This window comes from Lutra lutra, chromosome 7 (assembly GCF_902655055.1).
Source record: "Lutra lutra chromosome 7, mLutLut1.2, whole genome shotgun sequence".
NCBI classification, from domain to species: domain Eukaryota; kingdom Metazoa; phylum Chordata; class Mammalia; order Carnivora; family Mustelidae; genus Lutra; species Lutra lutra.
The window spans coordinates 52,933,981-52,961,639 of record NC_062284.1 but is presented as its reverse complement, the minus strand read 5'-3'; the positions used below and the strand labels follow the sequence as shown (position 1 = coordinate 52,961,639).

Sequence of the window (27,659 nt, the reverse complement as noted above, 5' to 3'; positions counted from 1 at the left end):
CTGCCCCCTTTCCTCCTGTCTATCTTGTTTATGTACATTTAGGTCAACTTTAGCAAAATAAATGGCTACACAGTATTCCATACATGGGATCTAATAGAAATTATTTAATTAGTTCCTTATTTCTACACATTGAAGTTATTCTCAGGCTTTTGCTTTTATAAGCAGCAATGCTTCAGTAAACACCTCTGTATCTTCTTAAAAAAGGATTTTTTCTTTTATGTTAGAGAGAGTGATGGTGCACATGGCAGGGTGGGGGGCAGAGGGAGAGTGAGAGAGTGTCTTAAGCAGACTCTGTGCTGAGCCTGTGGCCCATCTGGGGCTTAATCTCAAGACCCTGTGGTCAGGACCTGAGCCAAAACCAAGAGTGGGCCCCTTAACTCTTTGTATCTTTTTAAAATTGAGGTGTAATTGACATATTATATCAATTCCAGTGTAGAAGATAATGACTCAATATTTGTATACACAGCAAAATGATTGCCACAATAAGAACTTTCAAGATTTACTCTCTTAGCAATTTACAAATAGCCAATACATTCCTATGGACTTTTAGCCACCATCCTGTGCATTATATCCTCATGACTTATTGATTTTATAATTTTATTTCTTGACTGCCACCACCTATTTCATCCATCCTTTCAACCCCCCTACCCTCTGGCAACCACCAGTCTGTATCTCTTCTTTGTTCACTTTGTTACTGTGCACACACACATATATCCAGATATCTTTTCTGAGAAGTAGAATCACTGAGTCAAAGTATTTGAGCATTGACAATTTTGGAAGGTATTGCCGTTTGGCAAATGTTTTATCAGTTTATTCCACCACCACCAGTTATGAGACTATCTGTTTCCTCATTTCCTCTCAAACTCTGAATATTGTCAAGTGTTCAAATCCCTGCCAATGTCATAAGAAAAACTAGTGCCTTGCTGTGTTAGCATACATTTATTTAATTCAGAATGAGATTAAGTTTTTTTTATATATGTCAAGAGAGCCATGTGCAAAGACTGATATTTTCACTTTTAGTTTTTGACTTCCACTGGCATTTATGACTTATCTCTGTCATTCTGGTCTCACATTCCTTCTTCTCTTGGCCTCTATGCAGAATCCCCTCCACAGAACCCATAACAGTGTCCCTCTCACTAGAACTTATTCTCCTATGGGATGGCGAGTGCCATGCTCTGGCATTCTCTACGCCTCTATTTCCTTCTTTTCCCTAAATAACTCATCTTGTCTTGCTAATTTACAGATATGAGAAATTTACAGATCATGTCTTCAAAGAAAACTTATAAAGATTTTCATAGACTTGCCAATGTGGTCATGGATGTGGTAACATTACAGTGCGATATGTCCAAATTATGAAATGTACTGTCACTGCATTATTTCATGTAGTTAGGTAATTTCTGAAAGCCTGTTAATTCATAGTCATCTATGAGATATGATTATGAAACAATGCCAGAGAAAATACAACAGAACTACCAATCTAAGTAAGCAAAGGATCCTTATTCTTTGCTTTGCATTGTGGTTATGAAACACATGAAAAAGATATCTGAATTGCTTTGTGACAATGGTCTCCAAGAGCACACATGAGCCTTGGTCTACTTTTCTGACAATGACTGAATTGCGCAAGATTAAGTTCCGTGCCTTTTTCCTACAACAGTTTCTCCTTACTCTCCTCTTTCAGGTGGCATGAGAGGTGTCACTGCTGACAGAGACCATGGATGAAGGTAACCACTCAGTAGTGTTGGAGTTTGTGTTCCTGGGACTCTCAACCTCACCGGAGATCCAGCTCCTTCTCTTCTTCTTTTCCTGTGTGTTCTATGTGGCCAGCCTGATGGGAAACCTCCTCATTGTGCTAACTGTGACCTCTGACCCTCGTTTACAGTCCCCCATGTACTTCCTGTTGGCCAACCTTTCCATCATCGACTTGATATTTTGCTCTTCCACAGCTCCCAAGATGATTTACGATCTTTTAAGAGAGTGCAAAACCATCTCTTTTAGGGGCTGTGTAGTTCAGATCTTCTTTATCCACGCAGTTGGGGGCAGTGAGATGGTGCTGCTCATCGCCATGGCCTTTGACAGATATGTTGCCATATGTAAGCCTCTCCACTACCTGACCATTATGACCCCACGGAGGTGCATTTTATTTCTGGTCGCATCCTGGATCATTGGCCTTATTCATTCAGTGACTCAACTGGCTTTTGTTGTGGACTTGCCTTTCTGTGGGCCTAATGAATTAGACAGCTTTTTTTGTGACCTTCCTCGGTTTATCAGACTTGCTTGCACAGAGACAAACACATTGGGATTCATGGTTACTGCCAATAGTGGCTTTATTTCTGTGGCCTCCTTTTTAATTCTAATAATCTCTTACACCTTTATTTTGGTGACTGTTCAGAAAAAATCTTTGGGGAGTATGTCCAAGGCCCTTTCCACTCTGGCAGCTCATGTCACTGTCGTTGTTTTGTTCTTTGGGCCATTAATTTTCTTCTATGTGTGGCCATTTCCCACATCACATCTGGATAAGTTCCTTGCCATCTTTGATGCAGTTCTTACTCCCTTTCTGAATCCAGTCATCTACACTTTTAGGAATAAGGAGATAAAGGTGGCAATGAGGAGACTGTTCTCAGTTTGTGAATTAGAGTAAAGTCTCTTAAACATGCAGAGGATTGCATGGTGATGTCATTCTCTGGACTCTGCTTCTGTAAGAGACTTACAGGTCATGGTTTTCTTGCATTTGTTTGTTTACGAGAGCGTGTGAGCAAGCAAGAGAGAGAGAACACAAGCAGGGGGAGGGACAGAGGGAGAGTCAGAAGCAGACTATGTACTGAGGGGGGAGCTGGAAGCAGGGCTGGATTCAGAACCCCAAGATCATGACCTGAGCTGAAGTCACACACTTAACTGACTGAGCCACCCAGGCACCGTGGTCATCATTTTCTTATCTCACCAGTGGTCTTAACCTCGATATGGTGCCAAACAGAATTAGTATAAACATGAAACAATCCCCTTTGAAAGGCAATATGTGGCTCACTGTTCATTTTCTATTTTCCCCATGTCAGTAGACTCTCTTATTTTAAATATAAATATTAATTTTTCCTTCATCTGATTTGTCTTACTATATAGCTGATTTGTTTTCTATGTTTGCAGCTCATTATCTATTAGCTTCCCTCATTGTTCCATTGCTAATTTGGCTTTTCCAGGGTCCAGTAAGGAGACAAATTAACCATACCAGTTAATTTGAAAGGAAAAATTTAGTGTAAAGAATGGTTAGCTAAGTAAAAGCTTTTAACTAGTTTTTGAAAGTGGATGAACGGTGAGGTATCACAGACATAGCATTTGTAGGAAGCAGCTCTCAGTCCTTGGGATAGAAAATGAAGGGAAGAAGTTAGAATTACTAAAACTCAAAAAGCTATTAAAATCTTGGAAGAAGGACCCATGGAGTTGAAACTCACATATCTGAGGAAGGGCTGCTGCTTGGTTGGTGCTAGGGTCTCTGAGTTTAGAGAAGGGTAGGGACTACACCCCTGAGGCAAGGGTACGGCTGGTAGGTAACACAGGTGTTTCTGAGAAGATGAGCTCTTCTAAGGATGGAACACAGCTGTTGCCTGGGAAAGAACCAAGGTTGTTGAGGTGAACAGTGTAGTTGGGTGATGCTCACAGGCATGGTGAGCAGAAAGGAAGACCACAGGCAGCAAACAGGAAGGAGCAAGGAAGTCCCTCCTTCCTCTTCCACCTTGTAGTCTCCCTTTAGTGCCCCCAAATGACAGAGTTGGCCAAAAAGAAATGAGTTTGTAGAGCCTTAGCTCCTGCATCCTGGCAGAGTATGAAGGATAGCTTAGATCTGAAAGATAATAGTTCATAGAGCACACACAGTTACTTAGAAAATTATTAAAATTCAATTAGGGAGGTTCTCATGGGTTTTTAATTTTAAGGTAAATCATCTCATAGAGTTTCCCTATTTTAAAAAGTTTCAGGTACTGGAAAATAAGTTAATTAGCTCAAGATCCTAAAGGTACTATATGGAAGATTTAAATCCAGAGTCCAGGTTGCCAGGCTCCTGGTCCTTTGCTGCCCTCTGTCACTTTAGATCTTGTTTCCTCAGTGGCTAAGTATCATGTCTCCACTGGGCTGTTAAACTGTCACTGATGGGTACCACTATATTATTCACCTTGTCTCTTGAATGTCTGTTTGTCATATAGCAGAGCTTCATGTTCATGTTCATGAATAATTTTCACTTAATAAATCTATTTGGCTCTATTTTTACATTTCTTTTCTGATTTCTTGTTTCGTTTAAATAGAGCTTTCATTTTGGACAGTTTCAGGGCTACCAAGAAGTTGCAAAGGTGTTCCATGGAGTCCCTATATAGCCCTTGCCAGCTTCAGTTTCAACTGTTTCTTCTTTTTTTTTTTTTTTAAAGATTTTTTATTTATTTATTTGACAGAGAGAGATCACAAGTAGACAGAGAGGCAGGCAGAGAGAGAGAGGAGGAAGCAGGCTCCCCGCTGAGAAGAGAGCCCGATGCGGGACTCGATCCCAGGACCCCGAGATCATGACCCGAGCCGAAGGCAGCGGCTTAACCCACTGAGCCACCCAGGCGCCCCTCAACTGTTTCTTCTAATGTTATCATCTTACATCTTACATTTCTGTGGTCCATACACTGAGAGATCAACACTGGTACATTCTTGTTAACTCAGTTCTAGACTGTATTCAGATTTCACCAGTGTTTCCTTTAATGTCCTTTTCTTTTCCAGGTTCAATGTAGGAAAGCACACAGCATTTTGTTATGATTTCTTAGCATAGTCTGGTTTGAGGGTGTCTCAGTCTGACCTTATTTACAATGGCTATGACAGCTTTTGGGAGTATTGGTCAGGCATTTTATAAATGTCCCTCAATTTGGGATTGTCTGAAAATTTCCCTCAGAATTAGACTGGGATTTTTGTTTTTTGTAACGAATACTATAAAGATGAAGTGGCTTTTTAATTTAATCGTACCAGGGGTATATAATACATACATGCCACCCCTAGTGATGTTAAACATGCTCAATTCATTTATTATGTGACCTTAATGAAAGAGAAGTGACTCACAACATGTTACTTCTGCAGCTATTTTTTACTTATAAATTTTTAGTTTTTTTCTTTCAGTTTCCTACTTCCTACTTTCCTACTTATATACAGAGAAATTTGATATTTATCAGGCTGTTCCAAGTAATTTGTATTAATTTCTCAGAAAGTGAATATGATTAAATTATCTAAGGTTGCTTTTATTATTCACCATAGGATTTAAAGTGGCAGAGATAATAATCAAGAGATTATTTGAAAAAATCGAAAGAGAAATAATTGACACTTTTTTTAAAGATTTTATTTATTTGACAGAGAGAGATCACAAGTAGGCAGAGAGGCAGGCAGAGAGAAAGAGGGGGAAGCAGGCTCCCTGCCGAGTAGAGAGCCCAATGCGGGGCTGGATCCCAGGACCATGGGATCATGACCTGAGCTGAAGGCAGAGGCTTTAACCCACTGAGCCACACAGGTTCCCCATAATCGACACTTCTTATTTATTTATTTGTCAGAGAGAAAGAGAGAGAGAGGGAGAGAGAGCGAGCGCACAGGCAGACAGAGAGGCAGGCAGAGGCAGAAGAAGTCGTCTCCCTGCTGAGCAAGGAGCCTGATGTGGGACTCGATCCCAAGATGCTGGGATCATGACTTGAGCCAAAGGCAGCTGCCTAACCAACTGAGCCACCCAGGCATCCCATAATTGACACTTCTTTTCTTTTCTTTTTTTTTTAAAGATTTTATTTATTTATTTATTTGACAGAGAGAGTGAGAGATCACAAGTAGGCAGAGCAGCAGGCAGAGATAGAGGGGGAAGCAGGCTCCCCGCTGAACAGAGAGCCCGATGTGGGGCTCGATCCCAGGACCCTGAGATCATGACCTGAGCCGAAGGCAGAGGCTTAACCCACTGAGTCACTCAGGCGCCCCCCATAATTGACACTTCTTAAAGAGAAGTGTCATTCCTCCCTATGACTCATTTAGAACACTCTCCTTTGTTGCTATGATCACAATGAATATATTTTTAGGAGACATTTTTCTTGATTAATTGGTCACTATCCCTTGGTCCAAGTAATTAGCTATATTTTCCATTTTTAGAAATATTTTATATACCTCTGTGCATTTGTGATAATAGTCTGGGAATAGCTCCAAGGGAAGGATGGGATGACGTTGACAAGAGGATGAAGGTATTAAACTAGATAAACTTCAGTGATAAGAAAAACCCCGGTAATCGTTTGTTGTTTGTCTATTTCAATTATGTTCTGGCTCAGAGTCAGAAAGAAACAGGTGGTGGTGGGGAGATGACAAGTAGAGTAGGAGAATAAATACAAATGGTTGTCAACACAAAGGACTGAATTAACCTTAAGTAGGTATAAGTGATAAATGAAATAAAAAAAATAAAACCCCAATTTCATAGAATCATGATGGAGAAAGAATAATTAAAAACCTGCTTAGAAGAAAAATATCTAGGGAACTAACTCACTCTAAACTAAACTAATGTAGCGTAGGTTAAAATTAAGTGTTGGAAGGGTGGAGAAAAAGTAGGGAACTAAATATATAATGTTTCACAACCTGTAATCAAGCCTCCTGCTTTTGTTTGCATTCTTTAAACATTGGTTAGAATTTTTCTAGGTCACCGCAGTGAGATGTTTAGTGGTGAAATGAGGGTGGTTAGGCAGAGTGCCAAGGATGAAGGGATAGAAGATGATCCTATGAAGGAAGACTAAAGGAACTGAGGTGGTTAAAACTAGAGGGCACAGATGAGTGATCTTTATTTGCTTTTATCAGGTTCAAGCATATAAAATATTTATCTGAAGAAATTGCTGACAATGTCTTTATGTTCACAGAGAAAGATTCAAGTGGCCATCAGCTTACTTGAAAGGAAGAGAGATTTTCTTTTTGTAAGGATGAACCTTTGGTCTATTAGGTTAATAAATAGTGGGATGCTAAGGAAGAAAATGAATTTTCAAACCATGTAAACTGTAGAGAAACTGACATATCCAGGATGGAGAAACTAAAGAAAGGAACTGTGTCAGAACATATTTTTAAATCTCTTCCAACTGAATGATATTATTAATTGGGGATAATGAGCAGCTTTCACTCTTTTTCCCCCCAGAATATTTTAAAATGTAAAATTCCCATGAATCTATTCTAAGGGGTTCCCAAATTCTGATTCCATATAAATCAAGATATTTATTTATTTGAGATTTTAATTTACTTATTTGAGAGAGAGACAGAAATGGAGAATATGAGGGGGGGAAGGGCAGAAGGAGAAGAAAGAAAATAGGCTCTCTGCTGAGCAGGTATCCTGATGGATATGGGGCTCCATCCCAGGACTCCAGGATCATGACCTGAGCCAAAGCTTAACCAATTGAGCCACCCAGGTGCCCTAAATCAAGACATTTAAATGATGATTTCATAAGTAGGGCACTTGATGGAATGAGCACTGGGTGTTAAATGCAACTGATAAATCACTAAATTCTACCCCTGAAACCAATAATACACTATATGCTAACTAACTTGAATTTAAATTTTAAGAAGTTTAAAAATAAATGATGATTCCATTAAATGCTGCAGAATCTGGATTTTCTGCATACCATGTTCATTTACATAGTCTAAATAAAGAATGGCTGTAATTTGTGTCATAATTCTTGAGTGTAATAGCTAGATCAGAATTAGAGAACTCAAGAGTGGAATATCTTCTAATGGCAATGGCCTTAAAGGAGCAGCACTGTTTTCCATGGAAGTCTGCAAGGTCTCAAGTTGATTGGGCACCTAGAACCTACTGTCTCCTTCTAGAAGCTGTTGAGACTGTATCTCAGAGGCACTGGAGAGGCACTCAAGAAATTTGAATAGTTGAAGATAGGAGCTGGGTAAGTTTCCCTTTTATTAGTTGTAGTATTTGTTTTTGTTGTTGTTGTTGTTTTCAGGATGTAAAGTAGGTACCTTTTGTCTTTGTCCCATTTATCCTTCGGTTCTCAGATTTTGCTCTCATTCCTGGAGTCTGGCTCTCTCTTCCTCAGCTCATCTCTTCTTGCCCTGTCTTCTGCAGCAATCAACTCAAGATCATCCTTCTTGGGTAATGAGTCAGGGTTAAAATGAATCAGTCATTTCTTCATTGTGGGAATCATCATTTCTTCCACACATAAGATCTCAGTGAAGGAGAGCCATCTGGTAACTTATTTGTTTTTCTATAATAGCCTAATGGGGCACCTTTCCCTTAAGCAATGTAAGTAAAACTAGGGGATGCCGTATGTTAGTTAACAAGAAAGCAACTCTAATGCTATTAGGAACAATTCTGAGATGACTTTTGGGATTGTGTTATCTGAATGAGCTTCCAGTCTGCCATTTCTACTGTTCATCACAATTTTTCCCCTAACTGACCATCTTGGACTCCTGTTGCATTCAAAAACCCAATGTCCTGCTGTCTTCCTTCTTGTCATCTTTTTTATCAATTTCCCTTCTGATTTTAAAAATGTATTTTTCTTTTTCTCCAAAATTGTCCTTTTTGCCTTCTGGCTAGACTGTTTATATGGAAGCTTTACACATACATACATATATACATAAATAAATAAATAAATAAATAAATAAATAAATAAATACTTGGCTCAATAAATCATTTTCTGATTTTGTTAACCTTATTTCTTGCAAACTTATTAACAGTTTTCTCAGTATTTCTTTTATCTTCTCATTTCTTCTTTTCTTTTTTTAGAGAGAAAGACAGAGAGTATGTGAGCAAGTGAGATGGGTGAAGGAACAGAGGGAAAAGGAGAGGGAGAATCTTAAGCAGGCTCCACACACTCGTTGTGGAGTCTGACCTGCGACTCCATCTCATGATCCTGAGATCATGACCTGTGCTGAAATCAAGGGTTGGATGTTTAACTGACTGAGCCACCCAGAGTTGGTGGCTTGTTTTTTTGTTTTTTTGTTTTGTTTTTGCTCTTCAAATTTCAATTTGGAGGAAACACCACTTATATTTTTAGGTCATAGTATATTCTCACTGTTATTCCCACTTCATGGAGACCTTGGAAGAGTTTTGGATAATACACTATTCCCTTTAGTGATAAGAAAGAATGCTTTTTGCCTTAATTTTCTGACCATTCGTAGAGAAATTTTTGATTAATTAGTTCATATTTCATGATATGGAGGTTTGGTTTTAAGTCAAAAAATGGCTTACACAACTTTTATTAAAATTGTCCTGATAACTGCTACATAAATATTTGTTGAATGAATGAGTGAATTAGCCAAGAAATCCAGCCAGCAGCATTTCTGAGCTGGTTTCCAGTGAGAACAAACAATTATGGTACCCAATTCTGCCCCAAGTGTCTTGTACCATATTTGGGGAGATAAAATCCATGCATATTTGTCAGAAAGCCATTAAAAAATTACTGTGATAGAAATCAAAGATGCAAAAATTCAGATAAAAAAATCAGTCAGAATACTGAGAGGAGACTCTGTGAATGTGGAAATTGAACTAGAAAGCAGCAGAGTGTTTGTGACTCCTCAGTATTTGATAAATTACAGCATTTCTTCAAGTGTTCTTATCCTTTCTAGGGAAGGAAATTTGTAGGTAACAGACCAGAATTGTATTTTATGTCATGAATATGGACTTCACAAAGGAAGGAATGCTTGTCCATGTTGTTTTCTCATTGCCTGGATTGATGCTTGGCATTCTGGGCACTCAAAAATATTTACTGACTTAATGAACAAAAGTCATTTAAAAATCATTTGGAGAAGCACTCAGGACTAAATTGTATACCTAGTTGTCCAAGAACATATTGGTTGGCTGATTATCTTGGGATAATCCCAGGATTGGTTCCTCACCATTAGTGGATATTAGTTGGCTAGACTTGGTCCTGGATATAATAGGAGTCAGTGTCTAAGGTGTAGTTTCTGGGAGAAGGTCCCAATGCACTACCAGTTCTTCCTCCTTCAATATTTCTTCCATCTTCCTGACAGACTCTCTGAAATTTCCTCTGTCAGATTCATTGCTTAGTGATAGGGTTTTCTTTTCCCCCTAAAACATTTGTTCACTTGTGAAAAGTTGTGGTGTTACAAAATAGTGGCCCCAAAATATCCATGTCTTAATCCCCGAGCCTGTGAATATATTACTTTACATGGCACAAGGGACTTTGTCAATGTGATTAAGAACTTTGAGATGGCCAAATTATCCTGGATTATCTGGATATTGTAGTCATATGAATCCCACCTTTCAAGTGGGAGGCAGGGTGGTCACAGTCAGAGAGGATATGTGGTGATAGTTGGCAGAATTTGGAATGATGTACTTTGAAGAGGGAGGAAGGGGTCATGAAGCAAAGAATTCAGGCAAACTTGGAAGAGGAAGATACTGGATCCTCCCTTGGTCCTCCAGAAGGAAGGCAGGTCTCCTGACACCTCAATTCTAGCTTAGAAGACCCATTTTGGCCTTCTCATCTTCAGAACTGTGAGATCACACATTTGTGTTTTGGTAAGCCACTAGATTCCCAGTAATTTGTTACTGCAGAAACAGAGAATGAATACATATAGAACTAATACGAATTTCTATTTCGGGCAAAGAACATTCAGTGGGAGCCATGGGTTCTTGATTCTCTGTAAACCCTCCCACCAACTGACTTTGGGATAATGAGGAGGTCACCATGTATACTTCTTTCTATATAAATTATTTCATTGGTATAACATGGAGTCACAGAGTTGTACTAAATCAGAAACAGCCACTGAGCAGTGGACTTCTGATGATTTATTTATGGCAAGTTTTTTTAAAAAATTCTTAAAGAACTGTAATTGTGTCCTAGCTACCCCTGCTTCAATTCAGCTAATGTCCCTTAGTTCTTTTGTGAGCCCATTATCCCTCTAACTAATTGTGACCCTCTCTCAATCGCAGACACAGATACTGTCTGGCTGTTTTCACCAGTTTTCTTTTCCCTTTATTCTTTTATCCATTCCAAATGTATTTTGAAAAGGAAAAAAGACTGTTATGTGGCAGAGTTCTTATCTTTGGGGATTCAATGACTATCTTTATCTGTCTACTAGTGGAGATTATTTGCCTCAGGTCAACTCATGTGTTATGTTGGAAATTGTAAATTTTTTGGAAAGTAAGTATAATTAAAAGATAAAACTTTTTCCATTTGGAAAGTATATAAAAGTCTTTCTATTGGCTATTTTAAATTAACAGCTGAGACTCCATATTTCATTTGGTGACAGAGTTCTCTTGTGAAATAATTATGTTGTGTAGTTAAACAATTGCATGATGAGGCTTGGGATCCTATGATAATTCCTGACTGGTACCACAAAATACATGATTAATGTGAACTTTGGTGGATTAAGATAAACTCTCTTAACTGCAGGAGTCATTCTTCAGTCCCTTTAATTTCTTCCTTCATTCAGCCAGTGTGAAGCACTCATTAAATAACTCATTGTGTTAGTCATCACTGGTGATTGTGATGGAGGTGGGGGATACTCATATGAACTTAGATGATTCCTGTGCCCAAGAAACTACCCATTAATTTGAGGAATGGAAACTTATATAATCAGGAGAGGCAGAATGAAATCAATGCTAACAGTGCAGAGAGAATAGAGAGACTGAAGCAGATCTGGAAGATTTCACAAGGGAGGGAGGATTTGAACTGGGACACTGAAAATGGGACAGTAGAGAATAGAATGAGAAGTTTTGAAAGCTGAAAGAAGGAAGATGTTTAAAGTCTAAGCAAGCAATAGGATTAATGGGACAGAGACTTTGAAAGCTATGTGCCATGTATGAATTGTTAGGTGGTTCATATAAGTGGCTGAAATCCCATCCATTCATAAGAAATTGTAGTCAAAAGTATTTGAAGTTGACCTTGTATGTTATTGAAGTAGAATGCAGGGCAGGAGGAAATATGAAATAGCCATGTGATAGTGAAGAAAACAGAAGGGAAACAGGTCCAGGGATGGAATTCCTTTAGTTGTAGCAGTTTTGAATCCATGCTGGTATTGGGAACCAGCTGGCTCCTATAAGTAGAAGTCCAATGTACATGTAATGAAGATTATTTGGCTATGGGAGTTGTTAATATGACTGTTTTCATGGGCTGGAGACTTCCTTTTGTGAACACTAATACTTGCCTAGGCAATTGTTTTCCATTTTCTGTCTTCCTTTAGGGAAACATGAAAACTGATCCTGATGTCTGAGGCAATGAACAGAATGAACCGGTCGATAGTATCAGAGTTTGTGTTCCTTGGACTCACAAATTCATGGGAGATCCAACTTCTCCTTTTCATTTTCTCCTTTTTGTTCTACTTGGCAAGCATGATGGGAAACCTTGTCATTGTGTTCACTGTAACCTTGGATGCTCATCTGCATTCCCCTATGTATTTCCTCCTGGCTAACCTCTCTGTCATTGATATGTTGTTTTGCTCAATCACAGCCCCTAAAATGATTTGTGATATTTTTAAGAAGCATAAAGCCATCTCTTTTTGTGGATGTATTATGCAGATCTTCTTTAGCCATGCAGTTGGGGGGACAGAGATGGTGCTGCTTATAGCTATGGCTTTTGACAGATATGTGGCCATATGTAAGCCTCTGCACTACTTGAGCATCATGAGCCCAAAGATGTGTCTATTCTTTTTAGTAACTTCTTGGGTAATTGGCCTCATCCATTCATTGGTTCAATTAGTTTTTGTGGTAGATTTGCCTTTTTGTGGCCCTAATGTATTGGATAGTTTTTATTGTGACCTTCCCCGGCTCCTCAGGCTTGCCTGCACAAACACTCAAGAATTGGAGTTCATGGTTACTGTCAATAGTGGGCTCATTTCTGTGGGGTCTTTTATCCTGCTGGTCTTTTCATATGTCTTCATTTTGTTTACTGTTTGGAAACATTCCTCTGGTGGCTCATCCAAGGCTGTCTCCACACTGTCGGCTCATATCACTGTAGTGGTTTTGTTCTTTGGGCCATTGATGTTTTTCTACACATGGCCTTCTCCCACATCAAACCTGGATAAATATCTTGCTATTTTTGATGCAGTTATCACTCCTTTTCTGAATCCAGTCATCTACACATTCAGGAACAAAGAGATGAAAGTGTCAATGAGGAGACTGTGTGGTTGTCTTGTGCGTTACAGGAAGATTTCATGAACGGATGGCTATGAAGATGTGAAATCACAGATTTCCCTCATGCTGATTGTAGAAAAGACATTATGCAATTTCAGAAAAATCCATTACACTTAGGACATATTATATGTCTAGAAATCTACTATCTATGATATTATGGTATCTATTTCACCATTAAGTTAGAAGTCATGTTTTTCTTTGATACTCTGTATGTCAAAGTGCTAAAAAGTGAATAATACATGTTTTGAAACCTACATGGTTAGGAGAATGCCATAATGTAATTGAGTAAATAATAAAGTTTGATGTTTTTCCTATATTAAACAGATTATTCTATTGATAGACAAATTATGCATTTATATTATCCTCCATCTGCTTGCTTGAGTTTATACCTTGATTTTAATTCTCTTTGTTGCTAGATTGTCTTCTCTACGTGGCAGTGTAAGAAATTTTTAATCTTATGTGAGAATTATAGATTTTAAAGCTAGATTGGATTACCAACCTCATGGCCTATTTTAAAAAAGATTTTATTGATTTATTTGACAGAGAGAGAGAAAGAGAGAGAGAGATCGCAAGTAGGTGAAGAGGCAGGCAGGGGGGGGGGGAAAGCAGGCTCCCTGCTGAGCGGAGAGCCCAATGTAGGGCTCGATCCCAGGACCCCGAGATCATGACCTGAGCTGAAGGCAGAGGGTTAACCCACTGAGCCACCCAGGTGCCCCAACATCATTGCCTTTAATCCCTTCTGTTGCACTAGCTATAACCCAGGAGATGAGGGGTGATAGCATTTAGCACAATGTTAGAACAGAATTTATCAGAGAGCCAGGCACTGGAAGCCTTGACCCTGTTTGCATGTCAGTGTCCATTCACTTTCAAATCAGTTTTGCATTTTGAATTTCTGAACATATTCTACTCTGTCAGCTTTTTCCTATAGGTCTCTCTAATGTAAGAGTTTACACCACTTATGTGTATTGCTTTTTTCTAGTAAATTTCTTAGTAAGCACTGAGCACTTCCTTATCATTTCTAAATCTTTTCTTACTTTCTACCATGGCCATAGTTTCTTGTTCAGGTCCTACTAAAGCTGAATCTTAAACTATTGCATTAGTTATGAAAACATGTTTAGAATTCATTAAGCAGGATTCTTTTGTCTATAGTGGTAACCAGAGATTTTTGATTAAGTTCTATTTTGTAGGCCTGAAGTCCCCCCAGATACTTACAACTAATCATGGTATTTCTTTTGTGGGAAAGAAGTCATTGATTAACTTTTACTCTGCTTACGGAAGTGACACTAAGATCATTGTACCTCTCCCAGAAAGAGAAATTAAAATATTTCAGCAAAATGAAATATTTATAGAATATCCATGAAGGGTTTCCCCCCATACATTAAGCAGCTTGTTATTTAACAAAATTACTAGACAATGGAATGGGATGCACACACCAATTGAAGTTTCCTTCATGAGGCAATGAAATTATGATTGTCTGTCATCATTTGTGTTCTAGGGGAGGTAATAAGTGAAGTGATTCAAATGGTGATTGTTAAAAACTAGGTATTGTTCTCAGGGCTTTACCTTGAATCTTATGGAGTAGATACTCTCACTATCCCCATTTTTACACAGGAGGGCTCTGAGGCATGAAGATGTTAAATATTCTCAAGTTGCATTAAGTAATCAGACTGTACACAAAGCCTTGTGGTTTTGACGCAGGATCTGTAATCTTAACTCTTGCACTATAATTCATCTCTGGTAATAAAAGATAACAGAATAACTCCTTTACTTGGAAACAATCCCTACTTGTGGGCTTCCTCTGGAGACTTCCTCACCACCAAAACCCAGTATTTATGGGGTTAGTAAATTCACAGATATTTTTTGTATATGTAAAACCAATGGGGCGTTTTGTACAAGGCACTCACTACTATCAGGAAGTTGAAATGCCAGATTTCCCTTGATATAATGTAGAGGAAGGAGCCTAAAGGCTCAAGAAGATATCTGAATGCATCTATTATGTGTAACCTACTTAGATAACCCCTAGCTGTATCCTTCTGGGAGGGGCTGGGGGGCATGGCATCACCAAAATTGCTTTAACAAAAATGCCAGTAGGAAGGGCTGTGTGATATCTCAGTGAGTATACATGACAATGATCCTCTCAGTACTTTCTCCAAAGGTACCCTTGACCATGTGCTTGCATAATCATACACTAGGAATAAAGGAATATCGCAACATTTTGAGGACTGTTGGGCACAGAATCTGAGTTGAAAAGGATACTCAAATCCCTAAAGGGTCATTGTGTTCCTTTATTCGAAGGGTGGCAAGTGGGAACTAACTATATACAGAGTCCAAATCTAGATCTGGTGCATAGTGGGTCCACCAAATGACACCCCTCCCACCCCGTGATCATTATGCCATTTCCTGGATGTATAATTTGAATGGACACACTTGGTTGTTGGTACAACTCCCATACTGTTTCCTTGCCCTGAGGGTTTCAGGTATTGTAGAGGAGAAGTTACTGAACCTGTCACATCCACACACTCAAACAGTATTAAAAAAAAAAAAGGGACATTATATTCTGCAGGGATGGGGTGGCAATAAGATACCCAAACAATATAGGAATGGTGACTGCCATCCTCTATTTAATTCACCACTCTGGCCCCTACAAAAGTCAGGCAGATCTTAGAAAATGACAAGGGACTACTATAAACTCAACCCAGTAGTAGCCTCAATTGCAGTTGATATACTAAAGGTGGTATTGTTGCTAGAGCAGAATTTTTATTTTTTAAAGATTTTATTTATTTATTTGAAAGAGGGAGAGAGCACAAGCAGGGGCAGCGGCAGAGGCAGAGGGAGATGCAGACTCCCCACTGAGAAGGGAGCCCGATAAGGGACTCCATCCCAAGACCCTGGGATCATGATCTGAGCAACGTTTAAGTGACCGAGCCACCCAGGCACTGTAGAGCAGATTAATACAGCCTTGGGTGTATGATATATGGTCATTGATCTGATAAATTTTCTTTTCCATCTCTTTCAGAAAGTAGAGTTAGAAACAATTCATATGGAAAGGTCATCAGTATATATTTATTGTTCTACCCTTTGTCATAGTCTGAAGAGAAATGGAACATCTGGATGGTTTATATATATTTAAGACTGTTTACTATATTAATGACACTATGCTGTCAAACCAGATAAGGAAGAAATAGCAAGGATATTCATGCTTAGGTTGTACATATAAGTTGTCAAGGAGTGAATAAATTGCATAAAGAATAAGGAAATTTTCATGTCATTAAAATTTTAGGAATTCAGAGATATGGATCAAAGACTTAACTGTAGGAGAAAACACAAACAAAGACCTTGACTTTGGTCTTGGGAATGATTTTTTGGTTAAGACATCAAATACACAGGCAACAAAAGCTAAAAATCAATAATTGGGAAGATATCAATATGAAGAGATTCCATACAAAAGAAAAAGAATCAATAAATTGAAAAGGCAACGTATACAAAGGGAAAAATACTTGCAAATTCTATATCTGATAAGGGGTTATTTTGCAAAATAATAACAAAGTCATAGAACTCATAGCAAAAAGCAATTAATCCAATTAAAAAAGGATAAAAGACCTGAATAGACATTTTCCCAAATAAGACCTACAAATGGACAACACATCCAAGAAAAGTTGCTCACCATCACTAATCATCAGGGAAATGCAAATCAAAACCACAATGAGATTCCCCTCACACCTATAAGGACGGTTACTCAAAAAAAGACAAGAAATAAATGGTAGCAAGGATGTGGAGGAAAGGGGACCTTCTTGTACTCTTGGTTGAAATGCAAACTGGTACAGCCGCTAATTTACAGTAAACATTATGAAAGTTTACAAAGAACAACATGGTGGTTTCGCAAAAAATTGAATACAGAACTATAATATAATCTAGCAATTTTACTTCTGGATAAATACTGAAAGGAAATGAAATCAGGATCTTTTTTTTTTTTTAAAGATATTATTTATTTACTTGACAGAGATCACAAGTAGGAAGAGATGCAGGCAGAGAGAGAGGAAGGTAAACAGGCTCCCCGCTGAGCAGAGCCCAATGCGGGCCTCATCCCAGGACCCTGGGATCATGACCTGAGCGGAAGGAAGAGGCTTTAACCACTGAGCCACCCAGGCGCCCTGAAATCAGGATCTTGAAGAGGTATCTACACTCATCTTCACTGTAGCATTACTCACAGTAGCCAAGACATGAAAACAATGTAAAATTTCTTTCAGTGGATGAATGAATAAAGAAAATGTGGTATATATACAAACTGGAATATTCAGCCATGAAAGGCAAATCTTGCCATTTGTGATAACATAAGCCTGGAGGCCATTATGCTAACTGTCATAAGAAAGACAAATAGTGTATAGTATCACTTTAAAAAAAAGAAGCTGGTTTTATAGATACAGATAATAGAATGGTGGTTTTCAGGGCTTTAGGGGAGGCAGAAATGGGGAGATATAGGTCAAAGTGTACAAATTCTCAATTGTAAGAAGATAAGTTCAAAAGATCTAATGTATAGTGTGGTGACTATAGTTAATAATATGGTATTGTGCACTTGAAGGTTGCTAAGAGTAAATCTAAACCATTTTTATCACAGACAGACATACACAGAGACAGACACACAGTTTCAAGAGTTTACTATATGGGTTTATGGATCCGTTAATTTTCTTGATCTTGGCAATCATTATACAGTGTATGTATATGTTAGGTCATCGCATTGTAAACTTTAAATAAATACGATTTTGTTTGTCTTTTATCCTGAATCAAGTTTGAAAAAAAAAAAAAACTGTTGGAGTTTAGTGGTCTGGGGAATGGCAGGACATCCTCTTAAAGTGAAGGAAAATTACTAAACTGTGTACTTTCCACCATTAATAAGGGAGCACAATGTCTGGAAAATTTCTCCTGTTTCTAGAGGAAACATATTCTATAATAGGAATACACCCAACTCATGTGAAAGGCTATCAGCTTGAGCAGGATGCAGATCCGGAAAAGGTTTTCTTTCTGCAAGTAATCCTTGTACTTGGACTATCCTACTTGGCATCCTTGTAGTATTAGGAAATTTGGTAGTGAAAAAAGAAAATATGTGATGTTTATAGCAAGCATCAATTGGATAATCATAATACAACTTTTTTTTTTACAGTTTTGGACAACCATTTCCCCCAAGGATTACAGTTCAAGTGAAATACAGACACATGATAACACAATATATCACATCATACCATGGAACCATGTTTTTATTTTTTAATTTTTATTTTTATCATTTAAAGATTTTATTTATTTATTTGATAGAGAGGGACACAGCAAGATAGGGAACACAAGCAGGGGGAGTGGGAGAGGGAGAAGTAGGTTTCCTGCCAACAGGGAGCCTGATGCGGGGCTCGATCCCATGACTCTGGGATCATGACCTGAACCGAAGTCAGACATTTAACAACTGAGTCACCCAGGCGCCCCTGGATCCACGTTTTTATTTTTAATTTTTTAATTTTTTTATTTTTTAAAGATTTTATTTATTTGACAGGGAGAGATCACAACTAGGCAGAGAGGCAGGCAGAGAGAGAGAGGAGGAAGCAGGCTCCCTACTGAGCAGAGAGCCCAAGGCGGGGCTCGATCCCAGGACCCTGGGATCATGACAGAGGTTTTAACCCACTGAGCCACCCAGGCGCCCCTGGGTCCACGTTTTTAAAGAAAAGAAGGTGTTGGCACATGAACATTGGATCTATTGGTCATATCAAATAGTAGCAACCAGAATCAGTACGTGAGTTGGGTGCTATTCCTGTTATAGAATATGTTTCCTCTAGAAACAGGAGAAATTTTCCAGACATTGTGTTCCCTTATTAGTGGTGGAAGGTACAGCTGTTTTATTCACTTTTAAGCTCCATTCACTGGAATTAATTACTGCATAGTTAAATCTTTGTATACATCTATAATGATTCAAAATAACAATTGCATAAAAATGAAGTTGGATGTACCTTCTTCTACCATTTAAATTATACTAAAAAATTAAGCACAGTGGCTCTTTTGGAGATGATCAAGATGATCACAATTATTTTTTTTGAGTTAATATTTAACTATTTTTGGAGATTAATTCTAATGGGTAATTACCAATATTTATTCCCAACAAAATAGCAAAAAGATATTAAAAATATTCCACTTTATTTCCTTCTTCCTCTCTAGTGTCTTATTATGAGTTTTAGATCACTGGTTTCCCTGGTCAAACCAAATAGTTCTCTAGGGAGTAAAGTCCCCTGATCCAAGAGTTCCTTCTAAACTATCATATTTTTGCAGTATCACTTGGTTATTGTATTCTTGAGCTGTAAGAAGCTTCATTTCTTCTAATGGCAGGATTTTAATATGGCACTTTATTAGAAACATAGGAAAAATTTTAAACTTCCTGAAGATGCCCTTCCCTTTATACAGGTAAAACAGAAGGATGGAAATAAATTCAGTAATGGAAAAAGTGGCTTTAATTTAATTTTTATTTTTTTTACCTTTAATCATTTTTTAAAAATTTATTTTCAGCATAACAGTATTCATTGTTTTTGTACCACACCCAGTGCTCCATGCAGTCCATGCCCTCTCTAATACCCACCACCTGGTTCCCCCAACCTCCCACCCCCCCACCTCGCTTTAATTTTAAACATGATTTTGTTGTTGGAATTGCTGTGACTATGAGTCATATCCTCAAGTGCATGAGTGTTATCCTAAAGCAAAGACGATAGTGTTTGGGATAAGGAATTCAAAAGTATAGAAGAATAATTGTGAAAAAGCTGGTTGACCTTGACTTTTAGCTGGAATCACACTGAACTTTGGGAAATGTGCAAGACATTAGAAACAGTCAAATGGTTTTGTAATATTTTGTATTCAGCATAGGTTGCAATTAATCAGTCTGTGCTGATTATATAAATGTTTCTCACCCTCTGCCACTTGATCAACAGATGAGAAAGACTGATGACACAGGAAGATAACAAGGATAATTATATTTCCCCACCATTAGCTTTTCAAAAGAGATGGGTGTAAATTGATCATCTTCTGTGAAAAGGGAAGCAAATTTATCAGGAACTTGTCAAGTTCATAAGATGGAAAAGGATTTCATAGACATTTCAATAAAAATAGAAGACATGGAGACTCCAAATCCCAAAGCTGAGTAAATAATTTATAATGTAACAGCATTTTAAAATATGATATGAAAGATTAAAAAAGCCTGATAAAGCTACTAAGAGATTAAACTAATCTTTCTGGTCCCTTAATGGTTTGGAATTAGAGTGTTTTATATGAGAACATTTATATTGATGGTGATTTAGATTAGTACCTTTTTCAAACCCAACAACTGTTTTTAGATCCTTTTCACCTTGATAACTATTACTTAGAACTTCAGTTCCCAATATTTCCTTCATCTATACAGGATTAAAGTCTGGGGATCTATTTGGAGGATTAATGAGTTCCATTCAGATCAAGATAAAGGATTAATCACAACAGAAGACAGTTAGACCTTGTCTTTACCCCATGGATATTTAAATGGTTACAAAATTATGGGTAAAATAAATATGTTTAAGAAAAGTTATTTCAAAGCATAGTAAATATAAAAGAGAAGGTGAGTTCAAAATACCATTGTTCAGGAATTTTTCCCTGTATTTGATAATGGTGAATAGGTGAATAAACACATTTTTGTGTCTCTATCTCTGACTTTTGTTTTGGACTGAGCTTTGGATATGACCCTGTCTCAAGTCACTTTAAATTTTTGAGGACCCAAACTTTTCAAGTTTATGTATTCCTTGAAATTTCAGGATGTATTTTTATCCTTTTAGTGCATCTTGTGTCATGTTCAGATCTTGTTCTGCTTTAAAATCACTTTTCCTAAAATTCTCAGCTCTTATGTAGTTGATGGAGACCAGAGAGCCAAAATGCAAATGAATCCATGGCTCTATAAGTGTAGCCCATAAAGGCTTGTTGAGACACTTTTGCAAGAGCCTTAGCACCTAAAAGACACTTGGAGATATAATGCTACATTTGTGATTACAGAATTTGTCAAGAGTGGGTCCAGAAAGTAATGCAAATCATAACCTCATAAACTACCTCTTACTTAAGTAAGCTCTAGCCTTTTTTTCTTCATTATTATACATATATTTTCCTAATTTCTTCATCCTTTTAAAATTTCCATTTTAATTTTTTTAAAGATTTTATTTATTTATTTGACAGAGAGAAATCACAAGTAGGCAGAGAGAGAGAGGAGGAGGAAGCAGGCTCCCCGCTGAGCAGAAAGCCCAATGTGGGGCTCGAACCCAGGACCTGGGATCATGACCTGAGCCGAAGGCAGCGGCTTAACCCACTGAGCCACCCAGGCGCCCCGCATTTTAATTTTGTTTATTTCTTCTTTTTTCCTGAATCGTTTTCTCTTCCAGAATCCTTTGTTTTCTATCTTCTCTGTTGCTTAGGAACTATGCAGTCTCTTTACCTGTATTCTTTATATAATTGGACACATTTTTTTAATCATCCAAATATATCTTCTTCCTTCAGCAAATATTTATTTCCTGAAATATTTATTTCCTGAAATATTTACAAATTCCTATTTTGTAGCTGGTGGAGTTTTGGGATATACGGGACAACAAGACAGATGAAGTTCTTTACTCTGTGGGGGTTGCAGTAACATCATGAAGGAGAACAAACAAAAAAAATTCAATGAATTACATTTGTGGAAAGTACTATAAAGAAATACAGTGATTTTTTTTGTTTTTTGTTTTTTGTTTTTTTTTTGAAATACAGTGATTTTTGAGAGCAAATATATTTAATCTACACAGGATGGTATTTATCTTGATCTCTAAAAGATTATGACTATTATATCTATTATGTGGAAGGAGACAATCATAATGTATTGTTGGAATACTCTGGGAAACAAACTGAGGGTTACAGAAGGGAGGGGAGTGGGAGGATGGGGTAACTGGGTGATGAGTATTAAGGAGGGCATGTGATGTGATGAGCACTGGGTCTTACATGCAACTAATGAATCATTGAACACTACATCAATAACTAATGATATACTATATGTTGGCTAATTGAACATAACAATAATAAAAAAGTAATATCTTTTAGATATGAAATTTTGATGCTATGTGCTGGCCAGTGCCATTTTATTTTCATATTCATTCATTTATCTCATGTGTTGAACACTATTAAGGACAAGCAAAATAAAAGGAAGTTAAATCAACATTTGCTAAATATTTACACATTGAATACATGATGGCAAATTTATCTTTAGAACTTACTCAGAGAAATTAGTATTAACTCAATTTCTTAGATAAACTGAGGTTCAAGAATTTAATCAACTTGCCCAATATCAATGTAGTGGCTGAACCAGAGCATAACTCTTGGTTTTGTGAATCCAAAATCAATGTTCTTTCCAATATGTTATGTTGCTTCTCTAAATTAAAATTACAAGGTAATGTGATAAGTCCTTACAAAGAGGTTTGAAGAAAATACTTCTCATTGCACCATGATGCCTATGGTTTAGCCTTCTCAGATCATGTGTTCAGTATTCTAGGGCAGTTCTTCTCAAATGGCAAAGACATAAGTTCCTCTCCCCACCCCCATCCTTCATGGAGTGATAGTCTAGTAAATAAAAATTATACATCTGGGTTTTGCTGTGAAATTGCGAATTTGATGTGAAATTGCTAAGTTTCTTAGCACTCTCAATTTCTGTGCCTAGCATGATGAAAACTCCTAACAGTTTATGGACCTGAACTTCTGTGTTGGCCACTTCTTCATTACTTCAGGGAATCTAAGTACAAATAAGTCATAATCTCTGCCTTCAAGGAGCTTACAGTCTTTTGGTGAGTTAGGACTGTACTTAGAATACTAAAACACAAGACATAGTAAATTAAATGCTAACGATGTAAAACAAGATCCCACAGATATAGTTAAAATTTAATAAGCCTTGAAGATAAATATGTTCTAGAGGTGGGGAGTGAGGAGGAAGAGTCTGTTTGTCAGTGTAAGCCTTGTACTTTTGGAAGTGAATGAAATAGTGTAGAAGTGGTGAAGAGTTTTGTGTGACTAGAAGCAGACTCTATTAGTCTTAAACCAAAAATCAAAAGAATTTGGTGCTGAGGGTGCCTGGGTGGCTCGTTTGGTTAAACAACTGCCTTTGACTAGGTCATGATCCTGGAGTCCCAGGATGGAGTCCGGCATGGGCTCCCTGCTCAGCAGGGAGTCTGCTTCTCCCTCTGCCTGCCCCTCTCCCCTCTTGTGTGCTTTCCATTCTCTCTCTCTCTCTCTGAAATGTATAAACAAAATCTTAAAAAGAAACAGAATTTGGTGCTGAATTCTTATTACCCAAGTTGACTAATCTTGTATCTCATGAAAAGCATAATAATATCTACCCTGGGAGGAAGCAGAGAATTAAATGTAGAGAAAACTTGGTGGCTATGCTAGTAATAATAAAACAAGACTTTGTACATGTTGTAAACATTTAAATAATATTAAAGATGAATATATTCCCTGAATGGGGGGCTGGGATGGAAGAGAAGAAGGGTCTGTCTTCCAGATAAAGGCTTATGGACTTGGAAGGGATTGCAACAGTGATTAGTTCTTTGTGACTGGGTCCAGATTGTATTAGTTTTGAACCCAAAATCAAGAGGTCTGGCTCATGTTGACTATGTTATATCTCATGAGTGAGTTATCATGGCATCAACCCTGAGAGGAAGCACAGGGTATCAAATGCAGAGACAACCTGGTGGTAGAGAGCAGCTCCACATGACAGCTCCAATTCTTCTGGGTAATCGCAGTTGAGAGGCCATGAGCATATCAGGTTGGTCCTAATGCTATAGTAGAAACAAGCTTTCATATTTTTGACTTCTCTCCCAATCTATTAACATAATTAGTATAATTGACATTTTCTCCTATTGTCCTTCTTCAGGGAGCCATGCCAACAAAGCCAATGGATAGAATGAATCACTCTGTGGTGTCAGAGTTTGTGTTTCTGGGACTCACCAACTCCTGGGAGATCCAACTTCTCCTCTTTGTGTTCTCCTCCATGTTTTATGTGGCAAGCATGATGGGAAACTCCCTCATCATGCTCACGGTGACTTGTGACCCTCACTTGCACTCCCCCATGTACTTTCTGTTGGCCAACCTCTCCTTCATTGACGTGGGAGTTTCTTCAGTCACTTCTCCCAAGATGATTTATGATCTTTTCAGAAAGCATAAGGTCATCTCCTTTGGTGGCTGCATCGCTCAAATCTTCTTTATCCACGTCATTGGTGGTGTGGAGATGGTGCTGCTCATTGCCATGGCCTTTGACAGATATGTTGCCATATGTAAGCCTCTCCACTATCTGACCATCATGAGCCCAAGAATGTGCATCTTCTTTTTAGTGGCTGCCTGGATGACTGGCCTCATCCACTCTGTGGTGCAACTGGTTTTTGTGGTAAACTTGCCCTTCTGTGGTCCTAATGTATTGGACAGTTTTTACTGTGACCTGCCTCGGTTCATCAAACTTGCCTGCACAGACACCTACCAACTAGAGTTTATGGTCACAGCCAATAGTGGATTCATCTCTGTTGGCTCCTTCTTCATACTGATCATTTCCTATATCATCGTCATTCTAACTGTTCAGAAACACTCTTCAGCTGGTTCATCCAAGGCTCTGTCCACACTCTCAGCTCACATCACTGTGGTATTCTTGTTCTTTGGTCCTTTGATATTTGTCTATATGTGGCCATCTCCCACCATACACCTGGATAAGTTTCTGGCCATCTTTGATGCTGTTCTCACTCCCTTCCTGAATCCAGTCATCTATACATTCAGGAATCAAGAAATGAAGGTGGCAATGAGGAGAGTATGCAGACAGCTAGTGAATTACAGGAAGATCTCTTAAGTGATGCCAGCATTGTGAAGAGCCCTTGTTGATTCCTGATGTTCATCACTGGTGGTCAAACTCAGAGAAAAGCTCATGTTTGTTTTACCTTGATTTGATTACACACACTGATACTGGGTCTATTTTATCTTTCACTCAGCGGGGAGGGACATTCAGTTTTGAAAAGAGCTACACAGGAAGTATTTTTAAACCAATTATTATAGTAATATCAAGACTAAATTCCTAAGGAACAGTATTTATATGAATTATACAAATATACTTCATATAAAAGTATAGAAATATAATATAGAAATATAAGAAATATAAGAGGGCATACTTCTTTGAGGTCTTTAGAACATGAAGTATCTCCCAATTTACCTTATTACAGTATGACTTCATCCTAACTTGACTACATCTGCAAATACTATTTCTAATCATAGTCACATTCACAGGTATTGGGGATTAGGATTTCAACTCATATGTTTGGTAGACACAAAACAACCCACAACAGTGGTGTGGGTACTATAGGTTCTTAGAATGAGAATGGTTATAGTATAGCTACTTATTAATCAGAGTAAAATAAGTTTAAAATAAATGGAAGGACCTCAACTCTTTCATAGGCAATAACTATATTTTAAAAATAATAGAACATATAAAGTCAGCATAAGACACAAAAAGTTATATTTGGGAGTTAAGGAATCTGCTAACTTGGATGATTACACAGAAGGTAAAGAATAACAATTACTGCCTTTAGTTGAGTAGAATGAATATACCAAGGTAATTTGTTGGATAATTGTAAATGAGAAGAAACCAAATTCTGGTCTTGCTTCAATATAGTATTTGGTCATAAAGCATTTCTATTTTTAAAAATATAGCAATTGGGATGCCTAGGTGGCTCAGTCGGTTAAGCTTCTATCTTCAGTCCAGTCATGATACCAGGGTCCTGGGATCAAGTCCCTTACTTCTCCTTCTGCCCTTCCTCCTGCTCCTGATCATTTGCTCTCTCTCTCTCACTGTCTCTGACTAATAAATTAAAAATATCTTTAAAAAAAATAAGGCAATTAAAGCTGGGCTTTTCAAACTGCCAAAATATTAACATATATCATAGTTTATTTTCAGTGTCATTATTTACAAAAAATATATATATACATGAAAGCAATGCAAGTAGAATTTACTTCTTGAAACTTCTACAGTTTTTTGTCTACATTGGAGTTTGTCTTCCTCTTTAAAGATATATGATAATGATAAAGATATAATGATAATGATAAAGACATTTTATCTTAGAATAAATCTGTACATTATCCTACTGAATAAACAAAAGCATATCCTATTATCTTGCAATTACTCTCATATAGTCTTAATTATTCATTTTATGACATTAACCAAAGTTACTTAACTTTTGTTTTGGAGACAGTACTCTATTAAAGAAAAAATCAAAAACAACCCAGAGCCTGACAGCAGTAGTTTAAGTGGGAAAAAGTTGTCTTAATCAGGAATTATTAGAATAGGGGAAAAGGGACCTCAGTATAGAACCGAGCTTCATATCCAATATAATAGAACAAGTGGGGATTTATAGCCAAAGAGCAGATGGGAGGTGTTGCTGGATAGAAATTACTAAGGGGAGAATTCTTGTTAAACTGACCTAATAGGATTCTTGCTGAAGGCAGGCCAGAATGATCAGATATTGAGAGTAGGTGTTTAAGAATCAGATATCAAAGGCAAGGGGTTTTCTCTAAACTGACTTAGTAGGATTCTAGTAACAATTGATCTTTGTAAGCCCAGCAAGGATGGGGCTAGTGGAGAAGAGTGCTCAGAGGAGCCTGACTAAAATTTGGTCAAGAAGATGAATCTGTTCAGGCTGCCCAGGTGGCCTCTGCCAGCTGGCCTTCTCCTCAGATCTCAGGTTGGTTGATGGATGCCTGCAGTGGGCTTAGTGACCCTTTCTGGTTTTCTGCCTGGACAGAATAGATATGAGGAGCTGTATGAAATCAAGACTCAGCTAACACTCCAGTCGCTCCTTTGGCTTTCCCACCCCTGTAGGATGCTGGGTTCTGTCTGGCCTAGAAAAATCTCGAGTAAACCAGCTGAGCCACTACAAAATGAAGGAACGGATTTATTAAAACAAAACTGTAGATTCTTTTTGTCCTTTTGAAGAGACAGAATATGTAATTATTTTAACAGAGGAGGTCAAGTCAGATGGCTAAAAACTCCAGTATGATTACTGATTGGTATTTGGCCTGATCGCACTTTTGGGGGGAAATGTTAATTTTTTTTTGAAGATTTTATTTATTTTATTTTTTTTAATTTTTTATTTTTTTTTAGCATAACAGTATTCATTATTTTTGCACCACACCCAGTGCTCCATGCAATCCGTGCCCTCTACAATACCCATCACCTGGTGCCCCCAACCTCCCACCCCCCACCCCTTCAAAATTCTCAGATCATTTTTCAGAGTCCATAGTCTCTCATGGTTCACCTCCCCTTCCAATTTCCCTCAACTCCCTTCTCCTCTCCATCTCCCCTTGTCCTCCATGCTATTTGTTATGCTCCACAAATAAGTGAAACCATATGATAATTGACTCTCTCTGCTTGACTTATTTCACTCAGCATAGATTTTATTTATTTGACAGACAGAGATCACAAGCAGGCAGAGCGGAAGGCAGAGAGAGAAGC

General features: G+C 37.9%; 3 protein-coding genes across 4 annotated transcripts; all 3 read left to right on the top strand.

Moving 5' to 3' along the window:
• The first annotated feature begins 1,530 nt into the window (after nucleotides 1-1,530).
• Nucleotides 1,531-2,638, top strand: LOC125104863 (olfactory receptor 4F6-like). Of its 2 annotated transcripts, XM_047737724.1 has the most exons (2): nucleotides 1,531-1,564; nucleotides 1,707-2,638. In XM_047737724.1, the coding sequence occupies exons 1-2, from the start codon at nucleotides 1,531-1,533 to the stop codon at nucleotides 2,636-2,638; spliced, it is 966 nt and encodes a 321-aa protein (XP_047593680.1). The 2 variants fall into 2 exon arrangements, with proteins under 2 accessions (XP_047593680.1, XP_047593681.1); XM_047737725.1 differs by lacking the exon at nucleotides 1,531-1,564 and having other exon boundaries at nucleotides 1,682-2,638.
• Nucleotides 2,639-12,202: 9,564 nt separating this feature from the next.
• LOC125104933 (olfactory receptor 4F15) lies at nucleotides 12,203-13,144 on the top strand. Its single transcript, XM_047737869.1, has one exon. The coding sequence runs from the start codon at nucleotides 12,206-12,208 to the stop codon at nucleotides 13,142-13,144; it is 939 nt and encodes a 312-aa protein (XP_047593825.1). The 5' UTR covers nucleotides 12,203-12,205.
• Nucleotides 13,145-24,068: 10,924 nt separating this feature from the next.
• Nucleotides 24,069-25,007, top strand: LOC125104840 (olfactory receptor 4F3/4F16/4F29-like). The gene has a single exon (XM_047737693.1). The coding sequence runs from the start codon at nucleotides 24,069-24,071 to the stop codon at nucleotides 25,005-25,007; it is 939 nt and encodes a 312-aa protein (XP_047593649.1).
• The last annotated feature ends 2,652 nt before the right edge of the window (nucleotides 25,008-27,659 follow it).

Excerpts from the sequence above, each read along its gene's own strand:
- LOC125104863 (XM_047737724.1), top strand. The coding sequence starts at position 1,531 with ATGAAAAAGATATCTGAATTGCTTTGTGACAATG. Across the intron at positions 1,565-1,706 it reads TGAATTGCTTTGTGACAATG|AGACCATGGATGAAGGTAAC; the intron begins GTCTCCAAGAGC and ends CACTGCTGACAG.
- LOC125104933 (XM_047737869.1), top strand. The coding sequence starts at position 12,206 with ATGAACAGAATGAACCGGTCGATAGTATCAGAGTTTGTGTTCCTTGGA.
- LOC125104840 (XM_047737693.1), top strand. The coding sequence starts at position 24,069 with ATGGATAGAATGAATCACTCTGTGGTGTCAGAGTTTGTGTTTCTGGGA.